This window comes from Lucilia cuprina, chromosome 5 (assembly GCF_022045245.1).
Source record: "Lucilia cuprina isolate Lc7/37 chromosome 5, ASM2204524v1, whole genome shotgun sequence".
Classification (NCBI taxonomy): domain Eukaryota; kingdom Metazoa; phylum Arthropoda; class Insecta; order Diptera; family Calliphoridae; genus Lucilia; species Lucilia cuprina.
Window position 1 is genome coordinate 47,351,581 of NC_060953.1, and position 11,782 is coordinate 47,363,362.

An 11,782-nucleotide genomic window follows, 5' to 3' on the forward strand; every position below is an offset into this window, starting at 1 on the left:
ACAAGGTTTTCAAGCCCTATTCGGGGGTTCAGATGTATGGGGGCTAGGTGAAATAATGGACTGATCTATTACTTCAGTAGGGTTTTTCCATAAATCCACTGGGCTAAATGAAGTATAGTGGGTTGAAGAGTTGAAAATGTGGTGGGTATCATGGGAACCCTTTCCATGCATTTGCATTTCGGCCAAAAGCTGTAAACCACAGCAACAACTTCACAACTACTTCCACTAAGGTCTAACCAGCTGTTTAACTATATATAACTCGTCTTTCGTCACGGATGTGTTCTTTGTAAGCGAGTGTGAAGATGATCGTCACTTTAGTGCACACTTAGTGCACAGTAAGCGAAAGAGTAGACACTAGACAAACTAAAACATTATGTTTGTCTATTTGTAATCTATAGGGTGATGATTGACATCCTAGTAGGATAGACACATATTAAAATAGCTACAGTCGGTGGCTAATGGTAACCCAAATAGTAGATTAAATATGTAGTTGTGAAATGTACTGCCGAACTGCTAGAGCAACACAATTTTATGTTCCTAATTTAGGCGGGGCATGTTACCTTGATAAAAGACTACAACTTGGTGTGTTTTCAATTCCATGAAAAATTGGTGCTACAAGTTCTTCTAGTTTACCGGGACTATGGGGTCGAACCATAGTCAGTTTGTTGTGGTTGCTTTGGAATCCACGTAATAGCTGTGTTTAAAACCCGTACGATGAAATCTATATTTCGCTATAAGTTAAGCGTTGGAAATGAGTTGGTGTTAAATGCATATGATACAGGATGAAAGTAGAGGTATACGAACCATATCCGTTAATATATCTAGAGTGAGTCTGTCGTATGTTGTTCTCTTATGACTGGGTTGGATAAATGAATGAATGAAATCAGCGTTTAATGGTAATGAATGAAAGGTATCTTATGCCAGTGATACCATTGAATTTTACTTCATTGTTCAAACAGATTTTCGACAGCATGTTCTCTGTAAGTGAGAACAAATTCTCGCGTTATTTGATGAATTTGTTCTACGGTCTACCGGTTACATCTCTTGATGCTGTTGTCGTCTCAACATTCAATCATCTGCGTAGTAGAATCTCGAAAGTTAAGCAACGGTGCAATAATGGTCAGAAATAAGATAAAAATAAAAAATATAATGTTACTTTTTAACTACAATATCGTTAAGTATCTTCTATATCTGAAAAATATCGTAATCTTTCTTTAAAACTGGAAAATATAGTTTCATATAAAATTTTCTTTTTATCTAAATTAGTATAGTTTTCCCCAGGAAAAAATTTAGAACTTGTTCTAAAAACAACTAGTTCTTAAACGAATGCAAAGAGAACCACTTCAGCTGCTACAACAACAACAACTTCAGATTCTTAAATAACAACCTTGGAAGTAGTGATGTCGCAACTACTACTAGAACCCGTTCCTCGGAACATTGTTATCGTTCTAAAATACTTCTAAAGAGTTTTCAAGGAACTAATTCTTGGACATTAGTTATACATTGATACTACACTAGTTCAATGGATCAACACACACACACACACACTTAATTTTAATAATTTCGAACAAAAAACGTTGAAAAAATGAACTATTTTTAATTAAAATGTTTACGTTCTGTAAACCTTCCCTAGAACTAGTTCCGAGGTTAACAAATTCGAACAAAAATCATTGATTAAAGAACTGGTTCCGGAACCGTACCAAAGAACGATTGTTGACTCCATAACGCTTCCTCAGTACCAGTTCCGAAGGTGACAATTTCGAACAAAAATCATTGGTCTCAAAGCCAAAGTAGAACGAGTTCGGGCTATAATCATGAGTTCTAGAACTAGTTGTGGAACTAATACAATTTTTGCTGGGGATTGTAAATTTTTTTTGAATAAATAAAAAACAATTTTACATTTCATCAAATATTTATTTAAATTTAGTTTTGTTTTTTTTTATTATTAGCTAAATTTAAACCTGATCCCAAACTAAAAAAAAAAACAAATTACGATTGTATTATGAAACTATATAAAATTCAATTAATACTCTTTTTTATAAACAAATCATCATCAATTTGGTTTTAATACGTTAATGTTTATTTTGTCTTATAACCAAATTTAAAAAAATATATATATATTTATAGTTAATTGTGGGCGATATCTTATAAATAATATAAAGATTACATCCATATAATTACAAAAAAATAAAGAAAAAAAAAACTAAAAAAATAAAGAAACTAACAAAATAAAGAGAGGGCAACGTTTTAAAAAGAACGAAAAAAATATTTCATTATTATTTAAAATATGTTTTTAAATTCAAAATTTTATGCAAACGAAACCAGTTTTCAAGAACACTGGGGGAGAAGTAAAAAAAAAAGAAAGAAAAATAAAAAAATATGTTTTATCAAAGGGAATTATAATTCCATAACAATATTAAAAGTAAAAAAAAAATACTAATAAAAAAATACATATACGTTTTGTAGTTAGCAAGAAATCAATTAATAATAATCTAAACTAATAATAATAATAATAATTATAAATGAGATAATTTCAAGTCAAATTGGACACGTATTAATAATATAAAGTCAAAAAATATCAAGGTTTTTTTTTTCTTCAACCTAAACTTTGGTACGTTTAACAGTATGACCCTCTATGCCTACATTACATCTGGAGGCTATATCATTTGCTGAATTAATACTGGTAATAGCGGAAAGTGCTGAAACGGTAGTACCTATATTACTTAAAACACCACCATTACTGGGCCTTTTACGATTTGGTGAGGGTACTGGAGATTTCTGTTTTAAACACTCTACATCATCGAATACAACTTGTGCACCTCCACCACATGTTGGTATAATATTACCTTTGAAGAGTTTAGTTTCAACATCACCATCTGTATCGGCATCTTGTGATACTAGTATATATTTGTTAGCTTTATGTCCAGTTAAATCTTTCATTTCTTGTAATTTCGTTACAGATTTGCGATTTTTCAGATAGGGTTGTAGAATAGTACCAAGCGGTACAGGATTGGGGGCACGATGTTCTATCCATTTTTCTCCAGCCGATCGAGAACGACGATGACGTTTATTGGCAGCGGCCATACCCTGTAAAGGAAATAAAATTGAAATTGTTATATTGTTACTTATTTACCTGGAGAGCTGAAAATGTGAAAATTTATATTAAAACAGTGTAAGGCAAAGAGTAAAAAATTTGTTCTCTGACTGGTTGTGTTTGTTTTTTATATATGTGTAAACATTGGTTCTCGTAAATTAAACAGTACAATAGAGCGCATTTGAGAGCTCACTGCGTTTCGCTGCTTTAGAACAGCAAAAGGCAGAGAGGAAAAAAATTTGTTCTCTGACTGGTTTTCTTTGTTTTTTATACATGTGTGAGCAAACGTAAAACTGAAAGAGTAGAAAACAGCTCATTGCGTTTCGCTGCTTTAAAACTAGAAAATATCGTAAATTTATTTTAAAGTTACAAACTATTGTAAATATCCTTTAAAACTTAAAAAAATATCGTAAATTTCTGTTAAAACCAAAAAATATCTTAAAACTTTTTTTCAAAACTAAATATTTTGTGAAAGTCCTTAACCCTTAATAGCCTAGTGGTACCCATAGAAGGAGTAGAAGATAGCTCATTTCGTTTGTTTACTTAAAAACTAGAAAATATCGTAAATTTATTTAAAAACTCAAAAAATATTGTTAATTTTCTTTAGAAGCCAAACATATCGTAAACTTTTTTTTAAAACCAAAAAATCTTTAAAATTTTTTTAAAAACTAAATATTTCGTGAAACCTTTTAATAGCCTTTTGGTAGCCCTAGAAGGAGTACAAGACAGCTCATTGTGTTGCTCAACTTTAAAACTAGAAAATATCGTAAATTTATTTTATAATATAAAATATCGTAAATTTCCTTTAAAACTAAATTCTCCGTGAATGTATTTAACTCTTAATAGCTTGATAGTACCTGCAGAAAAAGAAAGCTCATTTTTGCTTTAAAATTAGAAAATATCGTAAATTTTCTTTAGAAGCCAAAAATATCTTAAATTTCCTTTAAAACTAAAAATATTTCCTAAAAATTTCTTTAAAAACTTATTTCCTTAAGAGATAAAAAATATCGTAAATTTCTTTTAAAACTGAAAATATCGTAAATTTCATTTTAAACCACAAAATATCGCAAATGTTTTTACGATACAACAAATATATTGCAAATTTTCATTTAAAACCTGAAAATATCGTAAAAATTCATTAAAAACTGAAAATATCGTAAATTTCTTTTAAAACAAGAAAATATCGTAAATTTCCTTTGAAAGAATACAAATATAATAAATTTCCTTTTAAAAATGCCCTTAACCCTTAAAAGCCAGGTGGCACCCCCAGAAACTACTATTTTAAATTTACAAAATATCGTAAATATCTTTTAAAACTGCAAATTATTATCTTTAGAAGCCAAAAATATCGTAAATTTCCTTTAAAACTAAAAATATTTCCTAAAAATTTCTTTAAAAACTAAATATATTGTAAATTTCCTTAAAAGATAACAAATAACGTAAATTTTTTTTAAAACTGAAAATATCGTAAATTTTAATTAAAATCACAAAATATCGTAAATGTGCTTTAGACAACAAAAATATCGAAAATAACCTTTAAAACATAATAAATTTCCTTTTTAAAATGTCCTTAACCCTTAATAAACAGGTGGTACCCCCACAAACTAAAAAATATCGTATTTTTTTTGTAAAAATTTCAAAATATCGTAAATATCTTTTTAAAACTAAAAAATATCGTAAATTTTCGTTAGAAACCAAAAATATCGTAAATTTCTTTTAAAACCAAAATTTATCGTAAATGTCTATAAAAGATAAAAAATATCGTAAATTTCTTTTAAAACTGAAAATATCGTAAATTTCTTTTAAAATCACAAAATATTGTTAATGTTTTTTAGAATAGCAATATGTTTAGAAATGTATTGCAAATTTTCTTTTAAAACCAGAAAATGTCGTTAAAATCTGAAAATATCGTAAATTTCTTTTGAAACAAGAAAATATCGTAAAATTTCTATGAAACAATACAAAAATCCTAAATTCCCTTTAAAGATGATTTCATTTCACGTGAAACGATGATTGGCGATAAGGTATGGCAAATTTTCTTTAAAAACAAAAATTTCGTAAATTAAAAAAAAAAAACAAAAAAATTCGTAAAATTTAAAAACAGAAAATATCGGTAATTTTCTTTAGAAGCAGTTCTTTAAAACTATAAAATATCGTAAATTAACTTTAAATCTGGAAAATATCGTAAAATTTTATTAAAACTAGAAAATATCTTAAACTTTCGTTTAAAACTGGAAAAATATCATAAATTGTCTTTAAAATAAGAGATATCCCGTCTAAAATAATCGTCCTTTGTTTAAAAAAACAAACATTTCTATTTTCTTTTTTCATCATTAAACAAAAACCAAAAGAAATAAGTTTAATTGTTATCTGTCGCCTTTGTTTTACGTATTTTCCCTTACTTCTACTATTTCCCACCAAAAAACAGGTAAAAATTGTTTGTGTGTACAAAATTTCCCACCAAAAATATGTATATGTCACATAAACTTACCCTTGGTACTCTAGCTGCACCATATAATTCTGTTCTTGGTGTAGCGGTAGCAGTTGGTGCAGTTCTTATTGATTCAGTTGCCTGTATTGGTATTTCCTTATCCACCGATAGATTTTCGGAACTTCTCGATCTGGGTATTCTAATGGCCATATCATCGGATTGTATTATATTCGATAATAATTTTAATTTTTCATCTTTGCTACGTATTTTATTTTGTAATTTAGCATGTTTTAAATCATGTAAACGATCACGTTTTTCCACTTCTACTGCCAGTTTAGAATCAAATTTCTTCTTTTGATTTTCTTTTTCCTGTTCCTTACGACTGAGCATATTTTGATGATCTCTCAGTTTGCGTGTTAATTCATCTATTTGTCTTTCACGATTACCCAATTTATTGTTGAGAACATCTATGGAACTTTCATGAACACGAATTTTATTTTCCAAGGCATAAGAACGATCACGTTCTTGTTTGTAAACCGCTTTTAGAGAAGCTAATTCAGTGCGTAAGGAGAGATTTTCTTTTTCCATTTGCATTAAATGTGAGCGGAAATTGTCAACTGGGAGGAAGGGGGAAAAAAGAGAAAATTTAATAAATTCTATAATTTCTATTAAAAGCAAAATAAACTTACATCTTGTCTCCAAGTCACTGCTTAGTAATTTTCTTTTTTCTATACGTTGCATTAGATATTGCATTAAATCTGCAATGGTGTTTTCTGCCTCTGGACCATCTAGTTTATATTCTGGGAAATTAGGTCCTAAGGTATAGACCAAACCCACATCTACATCTAATGTTTTAGCTTCACTATAACCCAAATCATTGAGATTGTTTACAGCCATTTTGAATAGTTTATTGGCCTTGCGACGTCCTGGTGTTAAACCTAAATCTGTTTTTATAGGAGCAGCGCGTGCTATCTGCACTTCTTGGGTCATTTCGGCAAATTTCATAACTTGCTAAAGAAAACATAAACAAATGAAATCAAAATAATCTCAATACACAACTAAATCCTACCGTATTTTCATCATAATCCTCCGCCCGCGGGTTAATACACACTATCATAGACACCTGACCCTCACCATCGAAATAGTTCTTAAATAAATGTGTTATTTTTGAATCACGATAGGGTACTTTTTTCGAGGCAGCATTTGTTACTTGTTGATTTTCCCTTAAGTATTCCAAACAAGTACGTAGTGTCATTAGTGAGTTATTGATATTGCCCGCTTCCCTCAAACGCATGCCAGTGTTTTTGGTACGTGATGATCTTTCACTGCCAGCCAAATCTACCAGAGACAATTGACTCACTGTTATGGTACGTTTATCTTGTACAACATTTTCTCCTTGGCAATCTGTGGGAGCTTGTACCAGACGTATATTAAAGACGGAATGGCTACGACTAGATTCAGCATTTAGCACTGTATGGCCCATACGTTTACGTTTTTGTCCTGTTTGAAAGGCTTCTATGGCCTCCTCTACAGATTTGATTTCTATTTCGGTAACACCATGAACAAACATATTGTGATTGGCATCTTCGCGAATAATTTTGCTTTGCAAAGTTCTAGAAAATATAAAAACAAACTTAGAAATCCTGTGTACATTTTTCATACACAAATCTTCCACTTACTTCTGAATGCCTCCCTCTTCCAGTAAATCATATACACTATTATTGTATACTTCTACATAGGTTATGAATACGGCATACATATTATCCTCCTCGATGCCCTGTAAAGGAGCCATTTCACATGAGGCCTGTGATGCTATTTCCGGATCAGAATCTTTACGTCTCAATGCACCTCTACCCGCAAAACGTTGATTCATTTCTTGTTGCCGCTCTAAAAGAGCATCTGCTTCCGACAGTATTTCAAATCCATTTAAACGATCCGGTTTGAATATATATTTTTTAGTCTGATAATCCGATATGGTACGAAATAAAACATCCAAACATCTGGGCATTATGCCACGATGTCTAACATCGCCCGTCATGGTATAAGTTTTACCACTGCCAGTGACACCGTAAGTAAATAATAAACTATTACGGCCTCTTATTAAATTCTCCACCAAGGGTTGTGCCACTCCTGCGAAAACATCTTGCTGTGTGGCATTCGATTCGAAAACATGTTTAAATATATATTGAGTTTCTTTGCAAGTACCCTGTTTACTGCCTAAAGCCTGCTCCGGTGAAGTTAGAACAATAGTAGTGGAATTTTTTACCTTTACACATGACAAATCACCATCGGAAGGCAATGGTCGTACACGGCAGAATACATGTACGGGATCTTTTTGTTTTAGTGGGCAATTTTCATTATTAGGATTATTTTCCTGTGATAGTTGCGTACGCAAGCGTGCTTCTCTTTGTTGGTGCGGTGTACGCATAACCCTCATGGGAGTCCTGGCTCTAAAAATAGAAAAAATTCCTTAGAAAATTTTTTCTTATCTTTGCTGAGGACCTTTTCTTTAATACTTACGTGGATTTCATGACTTCTATTTGTTTTTCTTAATCTTTTATCACTTATTATTGTTATTTTCACTTTAAATGTTAATAATTTGTTAAATTTTATAGTTTTTATTTAATTTTTATGCAAAAATTCTTGTATTTTTCTTCAGTTATTTTTAAACAAACATGTTTAAGAAATAAGAGACGCGGTAAAATGGCGATGAAGTTGAGTTTTCATATATATCAGCTTTAATACAGAACAAAGAAAACAGTGTTGTATGTGTGACAGCCAATACATAGCAAACAGCTTTTATATATAAACAAGACACGGTTTTATCGGTAAATATGAATTTTAGCGCTTTTAAGCGCTTGTATTATTCTTTTATATATAACATAGTCGACATTACTGGTAATTTACTTACTTATCTATGTCAAAATATTTTTTTCAGTTAGTTTTTTTCGCGCTTATTTTTGACGACTGAAGTGAATTTTTTTTCTAAGCTTTTATAAAATAAAATTTTTAATTAAATCTGATAAATAATTATGATGTGTGAATGTGTATATATAAATAATAATTTAGTGTTGGACTTTCAAAAGAAAAAAGCCACAGAGAGTGTGTTAAGTAAATAAATTTGGATGCAGTTGCACTTACAAAACAAACAAGCAAGGTAAGTAAAGTTTGTTCGTTTCTTGTAATAAATTAACATTTTGATATGTATAAGAATCAATATGCACAGGCTAATGAATAATTAGCTATTTTTCTCATTAATTAGAAAGTAGTAGTTTCTCAAATACTTCATTTAGTCCACAATATGAAAAACAATTATTAATTATATTTGCGTACATACGTTCATATATAAGCAAGGAGGCTCGCTAAAGTTTTTTTCTTTGAGAAGCCATTTTGGTGACGCAAAGTTTTTGTATGTTGTTGTTGTTTGTTATTTTGTTCTTGTATAAATCTGCACAAATGTAAAGTAAAGTGAAAAAATTAATAAATAAATATTTAAAATAAATTTAATAAATTAGCAAAAAAGAAATAAATACATACATATGTACATTAGGGTGGCACCGTTTGTATAAAGTACACAACCAATATTAAAGCTTAATTGATTCTAAATTTTCCTAAAATTCGGTGGTACATGGACATTCAATGTAGTCCGAGCCCTTCCCTGCACGTGTATATCCCATTATATATAATTCCCTTTAAACATATGGACAACAAATCAATATTTTTGGTTTTGAAATGTTTGTGCGTTTATATTTTTGTTGGAAATCTGTGATCACTTTTATTTCCCACCAAAAAGCCGGTTTTTGAGTGAAAACATAAAAGTCCATTTTGTGGCTAAACTATAGCCTAGAGCAAAAATAAAGGAAATTTGTGATCACTTTTATTTCCCACCAAAAAGCCGGTTTTTGAGTGAAAATATAAAAGTTCATTTTCTGGCTAAACTAGGGGCGCTAGAGCAAAAACAAAGGAAATCTGTGATCACTTTTATTTCCCACCAAAAAGCGGGTTTTCGAGTGAAAAAAAGTCAATTTTCTCAAAATAAAAGAAATCTGTGATCACTCTTTTTTCCCACTAGAGGCGCTAGAGCAAAAATAAAAGAAATCTGTGATCACTTTTATTTCTCAACAATAAGCGGGTGTTTAAGTTAAAACATAAAAGCCCATTTTCTGGCTAAACTGTAGGCTAGAACAAAAAGAAATGAAACCTGTGATCACTTTTATTTCCCACCAAAAAGCGGGGTTTTGAGTGAAAACATAAAAGTCTATTTTCTGGCTAAACTAGAGGCGCTAGAGCAAAAATAAAGGAAATATGTGATCATTTTTATTTCCCGCTAAAAAGCGTGGTTTTGAGTGAAAACATTGAAGTCCATTTTCTGGCTAAACTATAGGCGCTAGAGCAAAAATAAAGGAAATCAGTGATCACTTTTATTTCTCACCAAAAAGCCGGTTTTCGAGTGAAAACATAAAAGTCCATTTTCTGGCTAAACTATAGGCGCTAGAGCAAAAATAAAGGAAATCTGTGATCACTTTTATTGCCCACCAAAAAGCGTGGTTTTGAGTGAAAACATAAAAGTCCATTTTTCTGGCTAAAAGAGGCGCTAGAGCAAAAACAAAAGAAATCTGTGATCACTTTTATTTCCCACTAGAGGCGCTAGAGCAAAAACAAAGGAAATCTGTGATCACTTTTATTTCCCACCAAAAAGCTTGGTTTTTGAGAGAAAATATAAAAGTCCATTTTCTGGCTAAACTAGAAGCGCTAGAGCAAAAATAAAGGCAAACTGTGATCACTTTTATTTTCCACCAAAAAGCGGGTTTTTGAGTGAAAACATAAAAGTCCATTTTCTGGCTAAACTATAGGCGCTAGAGCAAAAATAAAGGAAATCTGTGATCACTTTTATTTTCCACCAAAAAGCGGGTTTTTGAGTGAAAACATAAAAGTCCATTTTCTGGCTAAACTATAGGCGCTAGAGCAAAAATAAAGGAAATCTGTGATCACTTTTATTTCTCAACAAAAAGCGGGTTTTTGAGTGAAAACATAAAAGTCCATTTTCTGGCTAAACTATAGGCGCTAGAGCAAAAATAAAGGAAATCTGTGATCACTTTTATTTCCCACCAAAAAGCGGGTTTTTGAGTGAAAACATAAAAGTCCATTTTCTGGCTAAACTATAGGCGCTAGAGCAAAAATAAAGGAAATCTGTGTTCACTTTTATTTCCCAACAAAAAGCTTGGTTTTTGAGAGAAAACATAAAAGTCCATTTTCTGGCTAAATTAGAAGCGCTAGAGCAAAATTAAAGGAAAACTGTGATCACTTTTATTTCCCACCAAAAAGCGGGTTTTTGAGTGAAAACATAAAAGTCCATTTTCTGGCTAAACTAGAGGCGCTAGAGCAAAAATAAAGGAAATCTGTGATCACTTTTATTTCTCAACAAAAAGCGGGGTTTTGAGTGAAAGGAAATCTGTGATCACTTTTATTTCCCAACAAAAAGCTTGGTTTTTGAGGGAAAACATAAAAGTCCATTTTCTGGCTAAACTAGAAGCGCTAGAGCAAAAATAAAGAAAATCTGTGATCACTTCTATTTCCCACCAAAAAGCGTGATTTTGATTGAAAACATAAAAGTACATTTTCTGGCTAAACTATAGGCGTTAGAGCAAAAATAAAGGAAATCTAAGATCACTTTTATTTCCCACCAAAAAGCGGGTTTTTGAGTGAAAACATAAAAGTCCATTTTCTGGCTAAACTTTAGGCGCTAGAGCAAAAATAAAGGAAATCTGTGATCACTTTTATTTCTCAACAAAAAGCGTGGTTTTGAGTGAAAACATAAAAGTCCATTTTCTAACTAAACTAGAGGCGCTAGAGCAAAAATAAAGGAAATCTGTGATCACTTTTATTTCCCAACAAAAAGGGTGGTTTTGAGTGAAAACATAAAAGTCCATTTTCTAGCTAAACTATAGGCGCTAGAGCAAAAATAAAGGAAATCTGTGATCACTTTTATTTCCCAACAAAAAGCTTGGTTTTTGAGGGAAAGGAAATCTGTGATCACTTTTATTTCCCAACAAAAAGCTTGGTTTTTGAGGGAAAACATAAAAGTCCATTTTCTGGCTACACTAGAAGCGCTAGAGCAAAAATAAAGAAAATCTGTGATCACTTCTATTTCCCACCAAAAAGCGTGGTTTTGATTGAAAACATAAAAGTACATTTTCTGGCTAAACTATAGGCGTTAGAGCAAAAATAAAGGAAATCTATGATCACTTTTATTTCCC

At 31.1% G+C, this 11,782-nt stretch overlaps 1 protein-coding gene across 1 annotated transcript; it reads right to left on the minus strand.

Moving 5' to 3' along the window:
- Positions 1 to 2,236: 2,236 nt before the first annotated feature.
- On the minus strand, positions 2,237 to 8,243 carry LOC111678677 (kinesin-like protein KIF23). The gene is made up of 6 exons (XM_023440093.2): positions 8,046 to 8,243; positions 7,205 to 7,975; positions 6,595 to 7,138; positions 6,215 to 6,536; positions 5,586 to 6,142; positions 2,237 to 3,087 (listed from the first exon to the last, which is right to left on the minus strand). Exons 1-6 carry the CDS (start codon positions 8,054 to 8,056, stop codon positions 2,602 to 2,604), a joined length of 2,691 nt encoding a protein of 896 aa, XP_023295861.2. The 5' UTR covers positions 8,057 to 8,243; the 3' UTR covers positions 2,237 to 2,601.
- Between the last annotated feature and the right edge of the window lie 3,539 nt (positions 8,244 to 11,782).

Coding starts and splice junctions, on each gene's coding strand:
- LOC111678677 (XM_023440093.2), bottom strand. Junction 6,143..6,214: donor CAGTGACTTGGAGACAAGAT/GTAAGTTTATTT, acceptor CCTTCCTCCCAG/TTGACAATTTCCGCTCACAT. Junction 3,088..5,585: donor GTGCAGCTAGAGTACCAAGG/GTAAGTTTATGT, acceptor TTTCCTTTACAG/GGTATGGCCGCTGCCAATAA.